The sequence below is a fragment of the Delphinus delphis genome, chromosome 10 (genome assembly GCF_949987515.2).
Source record: "Delphinus delphis chromosome 10, mDelDel1.2, whole genome shotgun sequence".
Taxonomy (NCBI): domain Eukaryota; kingdom Metazoa; phylum Chordata; class Mammalia; order Artiodactyla; family Delphinidae; genus Delphinus; species Delphinus delphis.
The window spans coordinates 66,019,412-66,039,756 of NC_082692.2; the positions used below are offsets into that span (position 1 = coordinate 66,019,412).

Genomic DNA, 20,345 nt, shown 5'->3' on the forward strand with positions numbered 1-20,345 from the left:
TTGGCACGGAGTGAGGAGCTGGTGCATGCTCAAGGAGTAAATCATGTTCCTTGGCAGCCCCCACTGCTTCGTAATCGTAAAGAATTTAAAGAGAAACCACCAAGATAAAAATCTCCTCCTGGCCCATAAAGGCATCTTTCACCCTGTGGCTTGGGAAGTGGCGGCCTCAGAGTGGGCTCCTGGCTGTCTGCACCTGTGTGTGTGCACCTCCAACCCTGTGACCTCTCCAGAGGTGGTGGGGAGCCCAGAGGGTGTCTTCAGAGCCGTGGGTACTTGGCTTCTGACTCCAGGGAGACCTCCCGCTCCTCCCCCAGGGCAGGCGGTGGGACACTTAATTTGGTAGAATGAAGAGGTGGTGCTGTGGTGGTTGAGAGAGCTGGCCCTGAAGGCAGGCAAACCTCTATCCTACCTTGTCAGCTGTGTGATCTTAAGACAAGTAGCTTAGGCTCTCCCACCCCCGGTTTCTCCATGTAAGGTAGGGATGGCAGTGGCCCCATGGAAACGGCATCCTGAGGTCTCAAACTGCCTAGCTTGCATCCTGGCCATGGGTAGACCTTGCGTAGTGAAGTCCGTCTGTGTCCCTGCTGCCTCATCTGTAAAATGGGGGCAAAAATGGTGCTGACTTCATTGTGTTTTGTGCGTTAACTTTTTTTTTTTTAAATGCTTGGCTTTTTTGTTTGTTTGTTTTGTTTTTATTTATTTATTTTTGGCTGTGTTGGGTCTTCATTTCTGTGCGAGGGCTTTCTCTAGTTGTGGCAAGTGGGGGGCCACTCTTCATTGCGGTGCGTGGGCTTCTCACTGTCGTGGCCTCTCTTGTTGCGGAGCACAGGCTCCAGACGTGCAGGTTCAGTAGTTGTGGCTCACGGTCCCAGCCGCTCCGTGGCATGTGGGATCTTCCCAGACCAGGGCTCGAACCCGTGTCCCCTGCATTAGCAGGCAGATTCTCAACCCCTGCGCCACCAGGGAAGCCCTGTGCGTTAACTTTTTGTGAATACAGTTATGGCTCTGGCAAAGGAAGTCTTAGAAACTAAGAGCTACTCTGAGGGTGGCAGACACCCTCAGAGGGCTGTTCCTGGGGGTGCCCCAGGAGTCCGTACTGCCTCACCTCTCCCTCTAGATTTCTAACCTTTGGTAAAGCAGATGGTGTTTGGAAAGGACTGCAAGGGGGACCCTGAGCCCTGTGGATGGAGTGGGGTCAGGAGGAGGAGGATGCCTACCATGGGTGTCTGGACAGGATTTGTGGAGGAGGCTACATCACAAACGGGAAGGGAGATTTTGGGAGCGGGAAGAGCAGGAGCAGAGGTGGGGTGTGTGCGGTGCAGCAGTTGGGGAAGGGTGAGACGCTAGATGGAGTCTTGCTCTTGGTGCTAGGATATAGAGTTTGCACTTTCTCCTTGTGGTTTTTGAGCTCTTTTTTTCATGGCAGAGGTACCAAATACATACTGGGAAAAAGATAATGCATTTGGGGAAGGGATGCCATGGAGGGGGCTCTCCCAGAGATGAGTGTCCCAGTCAGGTTGGGGCCCACGATCTGCTGCAGTGACACAGCCCGCAACCCCCCCAACCCCACACCCTGCACTGTTCTAGTTCCTACAGCTTGTGCTAGGGGTGACCAGGCCTGGGTTGCTCACTTGGGCATCTACATGACTGGCCCGAGAGTATGTTTTCTTGGCCTGACCTGGCGCTGTCCTGGGAATCTGAGCCCTGCCTCAAGGGAGCCCTTAGAGCTCTGGAGAAGCAGAGAAGATTCCTGCTGCATTTTTCTTAGAAATAGCAAGAGGGCCTTTGCCAGAGGCCTGGATGCCAGAAGGCTCCGATCTGAATCCAAAGCCCAGCTCACGTGGGTGCCTGAGCTTGGCAGGCCTGCAGGCCCCTGCCCCCCAGGCTGCTGAGCAGCCCCTGGGAGAGGGTGGAGGCCTCCTGGGGTTGCTTACTGATCCTGACCTGGCAAAGAATGGGGTTTGGGCGGTGGCTGCTGGCCTAGGTTCCAGGAGGCCAGCCCGTGGCAGAGGGAGGCTCAGCTAGGCTGACCTGTGGCATTCTCACAGGGGCTGCTGGCAAGTATTGCCTATCTGCTATATCTCTGCAGGGCAGAGACAGCCCCAAAGCAACAGGCCCCTCCAGGGACCAGGAGGCCTTTGGGGCGTGAGGCCTCAGCTCCACCCCCCTTCCCCCAGTCTTCGTCTTTCCTTCCTTCCCCTGATCCCCCCTTGTCTGCATCTCCTCCCATCACTACCATGATCGCTCTGTGGCTTCCTACCCGGACATGCTCTTTCCTCTAAGGTCTCTGCACCCAGCCAAGAGCCTTGTTTCTTCCCATTTAGGGCTCAGTGCTGATGCCCTCATTTCCTTCCAGGGGCAGAGTCCACTGTGTGGACCTGCTGGTCCACCAGCCTGGGTGACTCCTGTCAGTCCTACACTACAAGTGGAGAGCAACAGCTAGAATGTGGGGGCCTCCTGGGCTCCTGCAGCACCTGAGGTGGAATGGGTGGCACTCTAGGCTCCTCTGCTCAAGGCTGCTCACGCTGTCATTTTGCTTAGCGCTCTCCAGTCCTAACACCAGGCCTGTGTGGAGTACTTGCTGCCTTTCTGGACTGGCGACCAGCTAAGTCATGCCTGGAGTCCTGACACAGCCTCACCACATCCCTCAAGGCTGACCCTGAGCACACATCTGTCTGTGCGGTGCCTCAGTTTCCCCATCTGAATATTGCGGGGGGGCGCTAAGACTGTCTGGGACATCCTGGGAATCTCTGGGTGGGTGATGTGAAGGGGCTGCAGGGACCCCAGGAGTCTGAGGAGGGCAGAGATGGGGGCTGGGCCCAGGGCAGGGGGAGGGTCTTGACACCCACCAGCCTGTTGGTCCCATCCTGGCCTGTCCGTCTGGTTGATTTATCAGAGTAAATGAGCCATGGAGAGTTTGTTGTCTTTTGCAGTCACAGGGAGGAGGAGGTGGTGGAGGAAGGAGTGAGGGGTTTCCGGGCCAGGTCTGGAATGTGGGAGGAGGGGTGGGCTCCCCGAGGCCTGTGGAACTGGAGGCTCTGATACACTCTGCCCACCTGAGAAATGGATTGGTGCCACCCTCCCCTCAGGACGAGCCCCTCTTCCCACCCCCTTCCGACTTCTTGGGGCGCATTCCAGTGTGAACTGCTTGCCTAGCCCAGGCCCCCTCCTCCCACCCCAGGCTCAGGGACCGCCTTGACCCTTCAAGCCAGCCTCCTTGACCACACTGTGTCTTTTCCAAGCTGGGCAAGAGCTCTGAACTTTGCCTGGACTGCGGATGCCCAAAGGTGTCCTCCTAGGCAGCCGTGCATGCCATTTGGGTCCAGGTAGGACGTCCTGGCCCCCTGAGCCACCAGCCCAGACCTAGAACAATCAGGCACCATGTGGTCCTGGGGTTGGGCAGGGATCAATGGAAGCACCGAGGCTGGAGGGCTCCCTACCTGCTGGGACACAATGGTCTAAAATCACTGGACATCCTTAGTGGGGAGAGATGTAGAACCTTTGCTGTCTACCAGGTTTGTGTGCCAGGGAGTGACTCTGCTGCCCCTTCCCACCTGGCTTTTTCCCGGGTCAGGATGAGCTGTGCCCCCAGCCTGTCTTCTCCTGGGCGGAGCAGGTGGGCGCTGGGGCGGAACGGGCGTGGGAACAGCATGCCTGGGCCTGCCGGTCCCAGGCCCCAGGCCCCAACCCCCAACTTCCAACCCCCAACCCCCAGCCCTTAGCCCCCAAAATGGGAGGGAAGCCTGCAGCAGAGCTTAGCCCAGCTGGGCTGCTCCAGCTCGGCTCCAGCTTGGTGTTTACTGAACAGCTGCGATGTTTACAGTAGCCCTATAGAAGGGGCCCCTTGTTCCAGAGGATTTCCCATCTTGTGGGTCCCACTGGGGGCTCTTCTGACCTCACCACCTCCCCGCACCCCTGGGATAGGCATGTCAGGGTGGCAGGGACTACAATCATCTCTACCCTCTCCAGCGCTGGACCAGTGTCTTGGCACCTGCCCCTCCACCATTCACTCTGGCCTTGGGTCCCTCTCCCCTGGAGGAGCTGACATTCCCAGGAAGTGGCAGCTTTAAGTGATGAAATACGGTAACCGGGTCCCCAGTTCAGACTTTTAAATTAAATTCAATCAGAGCCGTTATTGAATATAAACACGTGGAGTCATTTACATGTTAATTATGTTGAATGGACTATGAGGCCATAATTAGTTGCTAATTGGGTGAGAGCGGCTGTAATTGGTTTTGTTGGCACTGACCTGGCTCACCTGCCTAGGGGGAAGAGGGGCGAGTATGGATGCCTCCTAGGGAGGCTTCTGGGTCTCTGATCTGGACAGCTTGATCCAGAGATGGGATTGAAGAGGACAGATTTTGAGGGGCTTGGGGCCAGAGGAACCTGGAGCCTACCCCCCAGCGAAGAGGCAGCTTAAGCCCCAGGCAAAACCCTGGGTCTGGCTTCTAGGGGTTCCCATCTAGAACATCCCTAGGAATGGGGTGGGAGGTGGGACTGGGAGAGCCAGCCTCTGAATCAAAGGTGACAGCCTCTTCTGCCCAGCCCCATGTGGGACCTGGACCTGAACAAATGGTAAATGCCTAGGAGAGGGTCCATGGGAGCACAAGGCAGATGCCACCCTGGTATGTCAAGGTAGATGCTGGGGCCCTGGATTGGCCTGGCCAGGGTTGGAGTCTTGGCATTGAGGTACGAGTAAGGTGGACGTGCTGAGCAGGGAGAAAGGTGCATGCAAAAGCTTTAGGGAGGCCCTGCCCCCAGCTCGCCTGGCTGGGGCTCCAGGGTTACAAGGCTGTGGCCAGGGGCTGAGGCCTTCCGGCTGGCCGCTCATTAAAAGAGGATTAGGCCGAGAGCCAGTGGGTCAGCCCAGCCCCTGGGCCTTCCCTCTGGGGCCCCTCACAGCTTGAGGGAGTGGTAAAGGGGCCGGGGGCCAACCCTCCCTAGAGCCCATGGGAGTGTCCAGGAGGGACCCTGCCATTCCTGCTGCTGCCACTGCTACCATCTCCTTATCCACCTCAGTTTCCCTCCTCAGAAGGGCAGGGGGATAAAGTACTGACCAGAGACCCTGGCCAGCACCCCCACCCCTCACCCCCAGCCTCATTTCTCTTCATCTTAGGGATTAAGGCTGGACCAGCCCACATGAAGTCAGAGGTCAGGGCTGAGCTGCCGGGACCTGTCTATCACCTCCCAGTACCCAAGCACAGCCCAGGGAGGTGACCCTGTCCGTCAGGGCCTGCTGCTTTGTAAGGCTGTAACCAAGGGGGCGGGGTACCCATCTCTGATCCAAGACCCCCCTTTTGCAGCAGCCCCTGCCTCACTGGCAAGCAGACCTGGTGTCCTAGAGACAGGCAGCAGGGGTCGGGGGCCGCCCACTCGGGGTTTGCGGGTGAGGGCTGCAGACATGCCTCCTCAGTGCTGTCCTCGCCCACCACCTCCTTTAAAGTAAGGCATCATCAGCTGCTTCCCAGAGAGGAGGAAACAGAGACCCCCAGGATTAAGCCTCCTTTACACTGAGAAAATTCCTGCCTCTGGACCTTTGCCAGGCCGTTCTGGGCCAGGACCCCTAGTGTCTAATGGCCATGGGAGAGTGCTAGAGGCTGGAAACGACTGCGGAAATGAGGTGTCTGATGCCAGAAAAGGCTCTTCCTTCCCCATGACGGGAAAAGCCTTCCCGGATGTCACCCCACCCAACCTGTGCCCAGCCTGGATGAGGGCATGGGGGTGGGGAGCTCTTCCCTGGAGCATCACTCAGGCACACCACCCTCCCTCCCCAAGGTTGGAGCTTATACAAACTTGAATCCCTGACACCCACAGAGCCTTTGGTTGTGCCCCAGCCCCTCCTTCTGTATTGTCCTGGGGGTGGGGGAGGGGCAACACTCCTGCTATCAGAGCTGGGCCTGGGGCAAGTGGAGCAGAGGTGGGGACTGGCCTGAGGACAGGAGCAACCTCAGTCCGTGTCAGCTCCCCCACATCCATGCCCCCTCAGGCCCCCAGGTCCCCTTGGCCCAAGTCCCTGCTCCTCAGTGGGGCTGAGGGCCAATAAGCTCTAGCCCTGCTGACACTGCAGGTGTCAGAGCAGGATGCCCAGGGCTACTCAACCACCATCTGCCCTGACCCGGGCTTCTTGGAGGAGTGAAGGCCCCCTGTTCCTCTACCCTGCGGCAGAGTGAGGAGGTGGGACAGCACACCAGTTTCACTCCTCACCCTGTGACCTAAGGTGAGCACCACTCTCCCCTGGGCCTCAGTCTTCGTGTCTGGAGCTGGGGGTGCAGGGCTGTCATGGGGACCCTTATTTGAATTCTTTACTACAATCTGGCATGAGGGAAATGAGTGCTCCGAGACCGCAACTGGGGTCATGAAGCCCATGCCAGAGCCAGAGATTCCTCCCCCTTGCTCCCACCCATTTCCTACCCCACACAGCCTTATGGGGGCTCCCCACACCCACCTTAGTTTCCACAGAGACCAAAACATCACATCCTGTGACAACAGAGCCATTGACGCCATATCCCGTGGCCACTGGGAGGGGTCCCAAGGGTCCTGAGTCATGTGCCCTGTCAATGGAGGACGAGTCACCTTCCGGCCCTGGCCCTCCAACAGGCAGTCCCCACCACCAGGACTGGCTCTGCCGGCACCTGACCCTCCTTTAGCCCAAAAGGCCATGGACCTGGGTGGGAATATCACGCTCCATGCACACTGACATGTCACTTCCCTGCTCTGTGCCTCTCATCTGTGATTTGGATGTTAATGAGCACAGGGCTTTGCACATAATAGGTACTGGATGGCTAAGTAAGAGGCTCCCTCCATTCCCACCTCTACCAAAGGGCTCAGGCACGGAGAGTTGAGAGGGAGGATGTCAGATCAAGGCTGGTCTCCTGCTCCTCACATAGGTCTCAGTTGCCTCATCTGCTGAATGGGATCTCCTCTGTCTGTACTTGGGAGGGGGACTTGGACTTGGGGGTCGTGGCACTGTAGAGGGGGAGGGTCTGGATTATAGGGACCCAAGGCTAGGCGGGGATGGGAAGGTAGGCATTATGGCTGGTTGCATCCCTGGGGCTAGATATTTGGAGCTCCCCGCACCTTAGGTGTCTGTGTCTGAAGGTGCCCACTTCAGCCTCGCCTCCCTTCCCCCCATTGCCCCCCAAATGCCCCCTAGCCCAGCAGGACGGGTAAGGGCACAGTCAAGGCCATGCCCCCAGCCAGGGTATAAATAACCCCTGGCGGGCTGTCCCAGCCTGGGGGGCTCTGCTGGCAGCCCCACTTCCTCTCTGGACACTTCCTGGCCCTGGGTTGGTGACGGGGGGGAGTGTTTACTTTCCTGTTGTCACTATGGCCGGGTGGCCAGGCGGGGGACTCCGAGTGGCCCAACAACAGGTGCAGGACAGGTGCTCAGGCTGCCCTGCCTAGGACTTCAGAGGCACCGCTGATGAGGCTGTAGCCAGGCAGGGATCGGCCCTTTGATCCCTTGGCGTCCCTGCGTCCCAGTGGTGGGCCAAGGTCATCACCTGTATTCTCCTGCTGCCATAGTCAGGGCTGGGCAGGGCAAGGCCTTTGCCCTGCCCAGCCCTCAGATGTGGGCTCTGGGTCTGCTGTGGGACTCCCCTGGCTCCCAGCCCACCTCACACACCCATCTCAGCACATCCTGAAGCTCCCATTCAGAGCTGCTCTCAGGCACAGCCCCTCCAGCTCCATTCCCGGGTCTCCAGCACACAGCAGGGGTCAAGGTCAGCCAGGCCAGTCAGAGACAGCGGCCTTGACTAAATGGGATGGGGCCACCTGTTGGTTCTACCTTCAGGCAGCATCTATGGCTCTCAGTGACCTCAGATCCCAGGGCTCAGATTCTCCCTCTCCAGACCTCCCCCTTGACAGCCCCACCTGTGAAATGGGTTACCAGATGTGGGGCAGGGAGATGCGATGTGTAAGTTCCCCGTGGTGGATGCGTCATCTGATGTAGGACACATATGTGCGTGTGTGTATACCTGGGCCGTGTGCATGCATACATACTCCTCTGTGTGCTGCCACCTCAGGCCTCCTGTGCTGGTGAACATTCATCACCCTCACTGCAATCTCTTCTCTCCTGCGGAGCTAAAACTAGCTGGGGGTGGGTGGAGGAGGGACTTGCCAAGGGGACCCCTCGGAACTCCCTCTCCCAGAGGAAGCTTCCCAAGTTTCCTGGAGTCCTCTGTCATTGGCCTATCATTAGCCAAGTTTCCTCCTGTCTTTCATCCCCAGAAAGGAGGACTTTCCCTCAGCAACCTGAGGGTGAGAGGGCCAGGGCTGCCAGACTCACAGAAGGGAAACTGAGGACTCAGCTGGACCCTGTCGCCAGCCCTGGGGATGCTGCAGCACTAGGGGGAGGGCCTCTTTCCTGGGAAAGACTTCCTGGATGGTTCAGAGTGGCCTGAGGATTCCACCATCAGCAACCCTGTGGGGTCTGGGGGAAGCCCAAGGGTCTGTTGGGCAGTTTGGCTCCAGCAGGGCTTTCCGGTGTCCTGGCTAACCTGCTTCAGGCAAGGTGGGGACCTTGCTGTGTGCCAGCTTTGCTCTCTGTCTTGTTGGCAGCTGGGGTGAGGACAGGGCTCCCTGGCTCTGTGCCAGCATTTGTGAGCTGTCCTGGTTGCACCTGCACCCCACCCCCCTGTTCATTAACCCTTTTAGGCCCCTGTGGGAAGCTGGCCCCACCCTGAGCATGGGAACATTAACTCCCCACCTGAGCAGAGAGTCTTTGATGCCATCACACACCCTGGCCCACGCCCACTGCCCTTTCATTGAGACCCAGAGACTGGCTGGGCTGCCGATGAATCAGGGCCCCGGCTTTGGGTGTGGCCCCTTCCCTGGCCTGCCCAACTGTCCCACGTTCTCCTCCCAGAATGTCAGGGACTAGAGAGGGAACCCAGCAGGCCCTGGAGGGGAAGCTGAGGGTTTAAGATGACCGTGTGGTGGGGCTACCCCCTCTGTCAAAGCGGGTATGGGTGGATGGTCTCCAAGAGCCCTCACTGCTGCTCTGCCCTCTGCCCACAGAGCTTAAGGCCACAGGCACGGCCCACTTCTTCAACTTCCTGCTCAACACAACTGATTACCGAATCCTGCTTAAGGACGAGGACCACGACCGCATGTATGTGGGCAGCAAGGACTACGTGCTGTCTCTGGACCTGCATGACATCAACCGCGAGCCCCTCATTGTAAGGGCCAGCCCAGATGTGGTGGGGAGATGAGGGACGCGCGCCCCAGGGCTGGGGGCCCTTCCAGCGGGCCCTCTGACCTCCATCTCTGGCAGATCCACTGGGCAGCCTCCCCACAGCGCATTGAGGAGTGTGTGCTCTCAGGCAAGGATGGCAACGTGAGTGCGGTGGGGTCACAGGTGGGGTGGGGGAAGGTGACGGTGGGGGACAGGGGACTCCAGGAAGGCACTGAGGCCAGGCAGGCATCTGGGCACTTCCTTGGCTTTCCCTCTGGCCCCAGGGTGAGTGCGGGAACTTCGTCAGGCTCATCCAGCCCTGGAACCGAACACACCTGTATGTGTGCGGGACCGGCGCCTACAACCCCATGTGCACCTATGTAAACCGCGGCCGCCGCGCCCAGGTAAGCCTCGCCCACCCTGGCCCTGTGCTGCCCCCACTGATAGCTACCTTCCAGGGTTCTGATGGGAGGATGGGCTTGAGCCCCAGCCCTGCCACTTCCCGGCCCTGTGACCTTGGGTGAGTGACTTCTTCCACCTCTCAGAGCCTCAGTTTCCTCTCCTGAAAATGGGGCTAATAGCTGCCTTTCTCACAGGTCGGTGTGAGGAGGAGGCAGTGAGCTAACGCTCTCAGAGGTCTTAGCACTGTGCCTGGCATGCAGTGAGCGCTTCCTCCATATGTGGACGGTGCCCCTGCAGCCAAGCCAGAGGGCCTGGCGGGGGCCTCAGCATCAGGAGGCTGGACGCCTGGGTCAGCTTCTGCCATACGGCCTGGGGGAGAGCTGCCCCTTCCTCAGCTCTGCCCCACCCTGCCTGCTTTTGCCCTCCTCCATTTCCATGTGGGCATGCGTGTGAGCTGGTGTGACCTTGTAGGGAGTATGTGAGGACGATTGGACCTAAGGGGCACAGGTGTGTGCAGGTGTGCCCCAGCTGTGTGTATGTGTTCACACAGGGGTGCATATATGTGCTCTGGGGGCTCAGGTGCTCCCATGTGTTCCTGGCATGTGTGGTGTGAGAAGCTGGCAGCCCGAGCCCGCTCCCCCAGCCCCTGCCACCCCTGGCTCTAACCCGTATTCCTCGTCTTCTCAGGCCACACCCTGGACCCAGATGCAGGTGGTCAGAGGCCGAGGCAGCAGAGCCACCGATGGTGCCCTCCACCCGACGCCCACAGCCCCACGCCAGGTGGGCCTCATCCCTTCAGGCTCTTGCCAGGCAGCACTGCCTCTGAACCGAACTCATCCTGGGCCTGGCCTTCCAGCCAGGAGCCTGCACCCCAGGCCAGCCTCCCCCGGGTCTTCCGTCCACCTCTGTGCCCCCCTCCCACTCCTTCCCCTGCAGTGCCCTCAGCCTCTGAAGGCATTCCCAGTTGGACTCATGTCAGCCTCAGTGTGACAAGAAATCATGAAGCCATCAGGTGGGAAAGACAGGAGCCCTGGGGACAGCCATGCCTCCGCCCTCAGAACACGTGTGTAGACATGCGTGGGCACGCGTTGGGCACTCTCCTACCCACGCCTTACTTAGCACCCAGCGTGGGAAAATGGCACATGTGTGCAGCCTGACACATAGCTCTTAGGTGTCCATGCCCCATGCCTCACTTGGGGCACGGGTTAACCCCTGGGGTGGGAGGGGCAGAGCTGTGTGTCTACTAGACTTGACCCAGGACAGGGCTGAGGGACTCGGCCGGGGCTGGGGGGCGCTGGGGCTGGGCAGGGGCTGCCGGTGAGTGATAGAGCAAGTGGTCACTTGAGCTCGCGTGTCTGTGGCAGGGAGTGCTGAGAAGTGGGGCCGCTCAGACTCTGCGTGTGTGTGCCCAGGGTGTGAACAGTGGGTTCCGTGTGTTGGCAGTGATGCGTGCCGAGCTGTGTGTGCAGCCCCATGTGTGCAGGAAGTCATGTGTGCAGAGTGTAACTGGAAGCAGGCCTGTGTACACCTTCCCATCACCATCCCTGCCACCTGTTGCCACCTCCTTCCTGCCTCTGTGCCTCTCTCCTCTTCCTCCCTTAACCTCCTCATGAGCTCGTCCTGCCCAGTGCCTTCACCAGCCTTCCTCCTAGCATCTTCAGGGATGGGCTGGGAGGCATGGGGTGGGGGGGCTTTGTGAATTCCATGTGGTCTGGGCTGGACCCCTCAGCTCTTGGCTCCCTGCGGAGACATGTGGAGCTGGGGGCTCTGCTGAGGGGCAGGGAAAAGGCCCTGGCCTATTAGTCTATCCTGAGGACCACAGGTAGGGCACAAAACCCGGCGACACGATAACCTCAGAGCCCTCTGGCCTGGTGGGACCTGATGGCAAAGGACAGGATCCCAGGCCTTTGGCCAGTAACCCTGCCCTTCATGGCCCAAGACAGGCAACCACAGCTCAAAGAGTTGTACCTCTGTGGCCCAAGGGGGCCCTGGCCAGAATCTTCCTGAACGAGTTGGCATGGAGGGGCTTCAGCCCCTGTAAGCCCACTTGATGCCCCTCTCATGGTCCCCGAAGCAGAGTCCTCCAAGACATGATTCCCAGGTCTTATCTGAGATCTAGACCAGGAAGCACCTCCCTGGGAACCCTCAGCACCGCCCTGCTCTGGGAGACCTGGCAAGATAGAGTTAAAACCCAATGAGATCTGGGGAGTGAAGCAGGGTGGCTTCAGGGTTTCCCTGGGGGCTTGCTCTCACCCTGGGAGCCTGATGACCCTTGCCTTTCGTGTGCGGGATGGCTTGGATGATGCCGGGCCCCTCTCTGCCTTGCAGGATTACATCTTCTACCTGGAGCCTGAGAAACTCGAGTCAGGAAAGGGCAAGTGTCCCTATGACCCCAAGCTGGACACAGCCTCAGCCCTCATCAGTGAGTGCTCCCACCCCACCCTGGTTCTAAAGCCTAAAGGTGTGACCTCTGCCTCTGGAGCAGGGAGCATGGCACCAACACTTTACCCCAGGGAAGAGACCATGAAATTGCTGTGTCTGAAACCTGCTCCCCCATCACCCCCGCAATGTGGTCCCTCTTGGCAAGGGGAAGGGTACAGACCAGACCCCAGTGTGCGCAGAGGGGCAGAGACTAGGTGGTATGAGCCTCCATCCATCCCCTCGAATGGGGGTGCGGTGGGCGCAGGGGGCAGATTCTACCCTGAAATCCACAGTGTGGTCCATGCAAAGGCCAGAACCCTCCTGGCCACAGGCTTCCTGGAAGAGAAGACAAGCGGAGTCTGTACTGAGGGTGGTATGAGGCGGTGGTCCCATAGCGTGTTCTCGGATTGTCTGGCAGGCTGGGAGAGGCCCACAAGGCAGCACCAATGGAGAGTCCTGGCCCAGAGACCAGCTTGGGGAGTTTGTTTCTGGTCTGGCCGTGTTTCTGGTCTGGCCAAGTGTCTGGGAGAGTTGGGAGAATGTTCTCTGGGGAGGAGTCCTGCCTGGGGCCTCAGAAGCAGCTGCTGCCCCTACCCCCAGGTTGGGTGAGGCCACTGCTGACCCAGGTCCCTGCAGTCTGCCTGCTTTCTGACTGCCCAACTGAGTCTGCCTCTCAGCAGCTGCTGGGCAGTGTGCCACCTCCAAGCCTGGGAAAGGCAGAGGGTGGGCATTATCCTCTCTCTCTTGGTGAGTAAGAAGGTCCTAGCCGGATGGCAGGGTCCAGACCAGGGAGTCCGTTGAGGGAAGACAGGGCCTGCCCTGGGCGAGTCTAGAGGGAAGACTTGGAGTGGTGTGCTGGAGCCAGTGTGTTTGTCAAATTTTCTGTTCAAATTTTCAGGTATTCTGTGAGCCAGCTACTAAACACAGCTATTGTTAGAAAGTAAATTATATACACTTACAGTTAAATAAATTACTTTAAAAACAAAGGTAAAAATATTCAAAACTCACTACTTGCTAATTATTTCACTATATTTGATTATTATCTGTGTTCTTGAGATTATTTACATTTCTTGTATCTACGGGGTGGAAACACTAGACAATGGTTTTGGCAGGTCTTCCCAACTCTACTTTCAGTGAGTGACCTCAGGTTAGCAGCTTGAGATCAGCCATGGTGGGAGTATTTACACCACAGAAATTGGCTCTGGCTGCTAATCAGAGCCAACTGCTGCTAATCCCAGTCCTCCCAGAGCCAGTTGTTAAAACATTCACCAACGCCCCACTGATACAATCGCCCTGGAGAACCTGAGGGGGAGATGGGACCCTGCCCTGGAGGTCATGTGTGCTGTGCACCGGCCTTAGCCAAGGGCGTCCCTGTGACTGACCCACTGGCCCACCCACAGACGAGGAGCTCTATGCAGGTGTGTACATCGACTTCATGGGCACCGACGCGGCCATCTTCCGCACGCTTGGAAAGCAGACGGCCATGCGCACGGATCAGTACAACTCCCGGTGGCTCAATGGTGAGCAGAGCCCACAACACCTCCAGTGGGCAGCATGTCTGGGGTGCGGCACAGAGATCATAAAGAAACACTCGTGGGAGAATTTTTGGCCCTTGACTGGCTGGAGCAGGGGTAGTTTCTTATCCCGGGAAGACTCGGGGGTCTTCTTGTACCTGGCCCGGGAAAGAGGCTTTGTCCAAGGAGGGTGCGGTTCACTGACGCCTGCACACCTGCAGACCCTTCGTTCATCCACGCTGAGCTCATCCCTGACAGCGCCGAGCGCAACGACGACAAGCTCTACTTCTTCTTCCGTGAGCGGTCTGCGGAGGCACCACAGAGCCCCGCCGTGTATGCCCGCATCGGGCGGATCTGCCTGGTATGAGGCCCCTTGCTGCCCCCTCCCCAGGCCCAGTCCTGGTTCCATCAGCCCTGCTCTGGCAGGGTCTTTGAGGTGAGTGAGCTGATCTGACCCAGACCCTGCCCCCTGCCCCCCAGAACGATGACGGCGGCCACTGCTGCCTGGTCAACAAGTGGAGCACATTCCTGAAGGCAAGGCTGGTCTGCTCTGTGCCAGGCGAGGATGGCATCGAGACCCACTTTGACGAGCTCCGTGAGCACCCGGCAGGCGGGCGGGGGCCTATGGCTACTGCAGGGGATGGCGGCCGGATGGGTGGTCAGGGGAAGCCTGGTGCCCCCCACCCAGGAGTGGGCAGGGCCTTGGGGCTCGTGGCCAAGGTACCCTCCCAGCTCCCTCTCCTTCTGTCCCCAGAGGATGTGTTTGTCCAGCAGACCCAGGATGTGAGGAACCCAGTCATTTACGCTGTCTTTACCTCCTCGGGGTGAGACTGGGGCTGGGGCCGGCAGTGGCAGGGTGTGGCTGAGTAGGGGGCTGTGATTTGTGGAGGACCCCATCCTGGTGGGGAGCTGTGGGTGAGGGCAGGCTGGGGAGGACCCTGGGCCAAGGGTCTGCCCCACCCGCAGCAGCAGCCTGCCTTGCCCGCAGCTCTGTGTTCCGAGGCTCTGCCGTGTGTGTCTACTCCATGGCTGACATTCGCATGGTCTTCAATGGGCCCTTTGCCCACAAGGAGGGCCCCAACTACCAATGGATGCCCTTCTCAGGGAAGATGCCCTACCCACGGCCCGGCACGGTGAGGACCCCACTCACTCCACCTTTCCCTTTCCTCTCTTTCCACGAGAACTGTGCTGGGTCAGGCCCTTTGCAGACATGGGCCGCACCATCGTGGCACTCACAGCCAAGTTGACGGGGGCGGGGGTGGAGGTGGACCATACACACATATAAACTCACCATTCATCCTCAATAAAGCTGAAGTTAAAACAAAACACACTGTAAGGAAGACTCCACCGTTTACACACAGTGTCGGGCTGTGAAAGAATCCAGCTAGGATCCTGAAACAAAGATGGTGGCTGGGTGTGGCAGGCTGCTCCCTCTGGGAGGCTGTGTGGAAGCTGAAAGTTGTAGGGAAGTCTTCAAGGCAGGCTGGAGGTGGGGGTGAGCAGGAGCCCCTGCAGTAGTGGGAGGCGATTCACCTGATCTTGGTGTGACATGGACCACTGCGGGAGTCTAAGCAGGAGAGCTTCGTGATCTGATCACATGCCTAGGGTGTGCCTGCGGTCCTGCTGAGCAGGGGTGGAGCTGGGGAAGTGGTGCACTGGAAGAACAGTCAGAGGAAGGAGACGAGCGGGTGGGGATGAGGACCTAGAAAGGCCATTGTCAGCTCTGCCAAACGCTGCCACAAAGTCATGGCACATGAAGCTGGGGAGATGGCCATGGGATTTGACCATGTGAGACCTTGGGACCTCAGCTGGTGCAGGACCTGCAGAGAGGTTGGGTATTGGGCAAAAGCCCAGATGGGTGTTCTGAGAAGTGGAGCAGGTGGAGCTGGTGGGGACAGACAGAGCGGAGACCTCTTCTGAAGCTAATGGGTCCAGGGTGCCCTGGGCAGCCTGAGCCTGACACTCATCACCTGCCTGCAGTGCCCTGGTGGAACCTTCACGCCATCCATGAAGTCCACCAAGGACTATCCTGATGAAGTGATCAACTTCATGCGCACCCACCCACTCATGTACCAGGCCGTTTACCCTCTGCAGCGGCGGCCCCTGGTGGTCCGCACAGGCTCTCCTTACCGTCTCACCACTGTTGCCGTGGACCAGGTGGATGCAGCCGACGGGCGCTATGAGGTGCTTTTCCTGGGCACAGGTACCCACTGCTGCTCCCGGCCCCTCCCACACTGGGCCCACTGGGTGGAGGGTACTGATCCATAGGGCTGGGCCCTGCCCTGCTAAGGGGTTACTACAGGGTTGTCAATGTCAGCTCTGCCACCTTCATCCTTTGGAGGCTTCTCTCTATTACCAGGATAACTGAGAATGGGGTTGGCGAAACCCCATTTTCATCCCTATCCCTGGTGGCCGGGAGAGCAGGGACACTGGGTGCCTGGGGACCCATGTTTGGGCGGAAAGAGGGAGGACAGAGCCAGACACCTCCAGGATACCTGGGTCCAAATACTGACACACATGCTCTCGTGTGCACATGCAAACTGCACCCACCGCTGTTCCAGTAGCCCTCAACATAAGGGAACACTTCCTGCAGCCTGTTCGCAGCTTCCCAAAATGAGGGTCTGGGGTCAGAGGAGCAGACTCTAGCTGTGACTCCCCCTTATCCAGGGCCAGTCTCCTTAGACCTCTTCCCCTCATCTGGGGGCAACTCTTCAACCTTGGCACAGAGCTCTCCCACTCCACTGCCCTTGGGGGGTTTGGGCCCTGGTGGGGGAAGGGGCTGAGGCTGGTGCCCCTTTCCCAGCGTCCTCAGCCCCACTGAGGCCCTGCCCGGCCCGTTCCAGACCGCGGGACAGTGCAGAAGGTCATTGTGCTGCCTAAGGATGACCAGGAGATGGAGGAGCTCATGCTAGAGGAGGTGGAGGTCTTCAAGGTGGGTGTGACACCACCCAGTCCTGTCCTCCTCACCATGGCTCTCCTCAGTACCACCTCCTGACCTCAGACCTCCAGGTCAGGACAGGAAGGGGGTCCCCAGGGTCATAAGCTAATCCCTCTCTTCTCCTAGGACCCAGCATCTGTTAAGACCATGACCATCTCTTCCAAGAGGGTGAGTTCTGGCAAGGTGGGCTGAGGGTAGGGATGGAGGCTGCTTCACTTTGGGGTCAAGCCCTTGGCAAAGAGATGGGGACACTGAGGCACAGAACAAGAAGGGGAGGAGCCTGGCCCAACTGGCTCCTAAGGAAGGTTGGCTATGGGGAGGGAACTGACAAGCTCCTACCCCTGCCCACAGCAACAACTGTACGTGGCCTCAGCCGTGGGCGTCACGCACCTGAGCCTGCACCGCTGCCAGGCATATGGGGCCGCCTGTGCCGACTGCTGCCTTGCCCGGGACCCCTACTGTGCCTGGGATGGCCAAGCCTGTTCCCGCTACACAGCGTCCTCTAAGAGGTGTGAACCCCGAGACCCTTGGAATTTTGGCCACCAGACCCAGGGCTCTGTCCTGGAGGTCTAGAGGTGGATGTGATATTACCCTGGGGGACTTCATGGGTGAGACATCCTACCCTGGAGTTTGGGGGCTATAGAGACTTGGGGGGCAAGTTTTCTTGGGAATACTCCTTCAGGAGCTATCTTCCTCCAGGCGGAGCCGCCGGCAGGACGTCCGGCACGGGAACCCCATCAGGCAGTGCCGTGGGTTCAATTCCAATGGTGAGTGCTCTATGTCTCACCACTGGGTGCTCCTCGGTGTGGAGCTGTGCAGCCTACAGAGCTGCTCATGGGGCCCCCACTGGAAGGATTCTCACATGGTCCGTGGGGGTGAGGGGGTGAGGGGTTTTGGAGAAGGGATGTCCTCGGCCACCCCCTCAAGGAGTGGATGCCTGATGGCACAGCCCTGCCTGTATGGGTGGGTATCCCTGTATATGCCCCTCGCCAGCCTGCAGTCTGCCAAGAGGTAGTGCTGCTTTCACGTGGCACCCTCTTGTTCTACAGCCAATAAGAATGCCGTGGAGTCTGTGCAGTATGGCGTGGCAGGGAGCGCAGCCTTCCTTGAGTGCCAGCCCCGCTCGCCCCAGGCTACCGTTAAGTGGCTGTTCCAGCGAGATCCGAGTGACCGGCGCCGAGAGGTGATTTCCTGTGCCCCACAGTCCTCACCATGGTTGGGAGAGTCCCTTGTACAGTCGAAATTCTACGTGGGTGAAATGTGGTATAGGAGCCAAACTGGGGCAGCCCTCATTCTAAGAAAGTCCTTCCAAGCTCCCTTCCCTATGTGGAGATCATTTGGGTGAATCCAGTTTTATGGAAACTCTGTGGCGTGTCCATATTACGTGGAAACTACTTGTAGGCGTGCCTTTTTTTTTTTTTTTTTTTTTTGCGGTACGCGGGCCTCTCACTGTTGTGGCCTCTCCAGTTGTGGAGCACAGGCTCTGGACGTGCAGGCTCAGCGGCCATGGCTCACGGGCCCAGCCGCTCCGCAGCATGTGGGATCTTCCCGGACCGGGGCACGAACCCATGTCCCCTGCATCAGCAGGCGGACTCTCAACCACTGCGCCACCAGGGAAGCCCCCAGGCATGCCTTTTTATATGAGAATTCCATATGTGTACTTTATTGGCAGTATACCTCATTCTATGGAAATGTCACGTGGATGAGTTCCAGCATATGGAAATTCTGTGGGGTAGCCTTCCTATTGTGGAAATACCTTCTAGGCAATCCCTTCTACATGGAAATTCTCTGAGGGTGCCCCAACATCTGTTTATTCTCATTAAATAGAAATTGTGTGTGTGCTCCAGAATTCTCTCATTGTACAGAATCCCCTTATGGTCGTTCCTCCTGAAATGGAAGTGTTTATTATTCAGATGTTATATGGAAACTTGTTTTTCTTGGTATATGGAAATTCCACACAGGTGCCCCTGCATGGGGTGGCCCCAGAGGTGGTCTGATCGGGGAGCTGGCCGGGGCAACAGGGTAGTCCTGCAGCCCCTGAGCCCCAGCCCCTGCCCCCACAGATGCGTGCAGACGACCGCTTCCTGCGCACGGAACAGGGCTTGCTGCTTCGCGCCCTGCAGCTTGGTGATCGCGGCCTCTACTCCTGTACAGCCACCGAGAACAACTTCAAGCATGTCATCACACGAGTGCAGCTGCATGTACTGGGCCAGGACGCCGTCCATGCTGCCCTCTTCCCACCCCCAGCTGTGAGCGTCCCACCGCCCCCAGGCGCCGGGCCCCCCACACCCCCTTACCAGGAGCTGGCGCAGCTCCTGGCCCAGCCAGAAGTGGGCCTCATCCACCAGTACTGCCAGGGTTACTGGCGCCATGTGCCCCCCAGTCCCAGGGAGGCCCCAGGGGCACCCAGGCCTCCTGAACCCCAGGACCAGAAAAAACCCCGGAACCGCCGCCACCACCCGCCGGACACATGAGGCCTGCTGTCCGAGCCCTGCGATGGGCCGGCCTAGTCCTCGTCCCTTTTAATATAAAAGATAAATATATATATATATAAAATATCTATATTCTATATACACCCTGCCCCTGCAAAGACAGTATTTATTGGTGGGTTGTAAATAGCCTGCCTCAGCGGCAGCATCATCCAAAACTTAGACCCATGCTGGTCAGAGACGGCAGAAAACGGAGCCCACCTAACCAGGCCCGGCCAGTTGGCCGAGCCAGGCCAGGACCACACAGTCCCCAGGCTCAGCTGGGAGTCTACCTGCTCGACAGCCACCGCCAGGATCTACAGGACACAGGGAAGGAGCAAGCTCTACCTGGATGGGGCACGGACTGTACACCTTCGCCCATGTTTGCTGGTGGCATACATGTGGATGCGAGGACTGCTTGGAGACCGGGGGTGGGAGTGAGGGCTCAGATGCGCTCAGAGAAGGGAAGAAGGGGCTGGCACAGGATGCCGGCCCCTGCCTGGGAGAGGGGCACTCAGTCAAGGCCAGCCCTTTCCTGGGTATTTATTCTCTATTTATTGGGGACAGGAGAAGAGGAGCCCTGCCTGGGTGGGGCAGCCCCTCCAGCCCCTCCTTCCCTCCCTGCCTGGCCACTCTACCTCCTCTTTGCTTTCTGCATGCCGCTGTGATGCAGGGGCTGGGAGAAAAGCAGAGGGGCCAGGCTCAGGCAGCGCTGAGGGGAGAGGGGGTCATGGTGGAGGCCTGGGGCCTGCAGGGGCTCCCCAGGGCTCCCTTCTGCCCACCACTTCAGATGATGGGTGTAAATAGCTCTGGGGGGCAGTTGGGTAGGTGGATGGGGGCTCCTGGCAGCCCTCGGCTGTCCAGGCCACACCTGCCCTTGGGTTCCATCTTGCTAATAAACACTGGCTCTGGGACTGGACTTTGGCTTTCTCCTTGGCAAAGGAGGGAGGACGGGGGTTCAGCCCACACCCAGATTCTGTCCCTCCTGCCCCACGCCCCCACCAATGTGGCTTGACCACCAGTTCCCGCACGGTCTCTTTTGCAAGCCCAGCGTCCATTCATTTACTCATTTGTTTGATCATTCGTTCACGTTGCTTTCTCACCTGGCTTTGTGTCTTGCCAGGAACTCAGGACTCAGAATTGGCAAGACAAATCCACAGCCCTTACAGTTCAGCTGCCCCTGCCCTGGGAATCAACAAAATTCCCATTCTTCTGCATCCTTCCAGCCAGATCTCAGCAGAGGGTCCAGCGCAAGCAAATGTCCAGAGGCGGGGAAGACCAGGATATGTGGGGAGCTGCTGGAGAGGAGGAAGTGAGGCTGGGGGCCCCAGGCCAAATTTAAGGAGTCAAGCTCTGGCAGGGGAAGCCAATAGCTATGGAGGCACACGGATCCAGCAGGGCTTAGGGCCATACCTGGCAGGCAAGGG

The 20,345-nt window shown here is 58.7% G+C and overlaps 1 protein-coding gene across 3 annotated transcripts in view; it reads left to right on the forward strand.

Annotated features, from left to right (window-relative positions):
- Positions 1-19,826, forward strand: part of SEMA3F (semaphorin 3F) — a 29,416-nt gene extending 9,590 nt beyond the window's left edge. The window contains exons 3-19 of one of the 3 annotated variants that reach the window (XM_060022539.1): positions 9,019-9,179; positions 9,275-9,337; positions 9,460-9,579; positions 10,265-10,357; positions 11,906-11,999; positions 13,399-13,518; positions 13,734-13,873; positions 13,993-14,107; positions 14,267-14,336; positions 14,501-14,645; positions 15,493-15,715; positions 16,356-16,444; positions 16,577-16,618; positions 16,802-16,959; positions 17,150-17,217; positions 17,500-17,633; positions 18,514-19,826. In XM_060022539.1, coding sequence (XP_059878522.1) covers positions 9,019-9,179; positions 9,275-9,337; positions 9,460-9,579; positions 10,265-10,357; positions 11,906-11,999; positions 13,399-13,518; positions 13,734-13,873; positions 13,993-14,107; positions 14,267-14,336; positions 14,501-14,645; positions 15,493-15,715; positions 16,356-16,444; positions 16,577-16,618; positions 16,802-16,959; positions 17,150-17,217; positions 17,500-17,633; positions 18,514-18,924 — 2,246 coding nt within the window. In that variant the 3' untranslated portion in view covers positions 18,925-19,826. Of the gene's footprint in view, positions 1-9,018; positions 9,180-9,274; positions 9,338-9,459; positions 9,580-10,264; positions 10,358-11,905; positions 12,000-13,398; positions 13,519-13,733; positions 13,874-13,992; positions 14,337-14,500; positions 14,646-15,492; positions 15,716-16,355; positions 16,445-16,576; positions 16,619-16,801; positions 16,960-17,149; positions 17,218-17,499; positions 17,634-18,513 lie in introns of all 3 variants that reach the window. The other 2 variants (XM_060022538.1, XM_060022540.1) reach the window with 2 other exon arrangements.
- Positions 19,827-20,345: the final 519 nt, after the last annotated feature.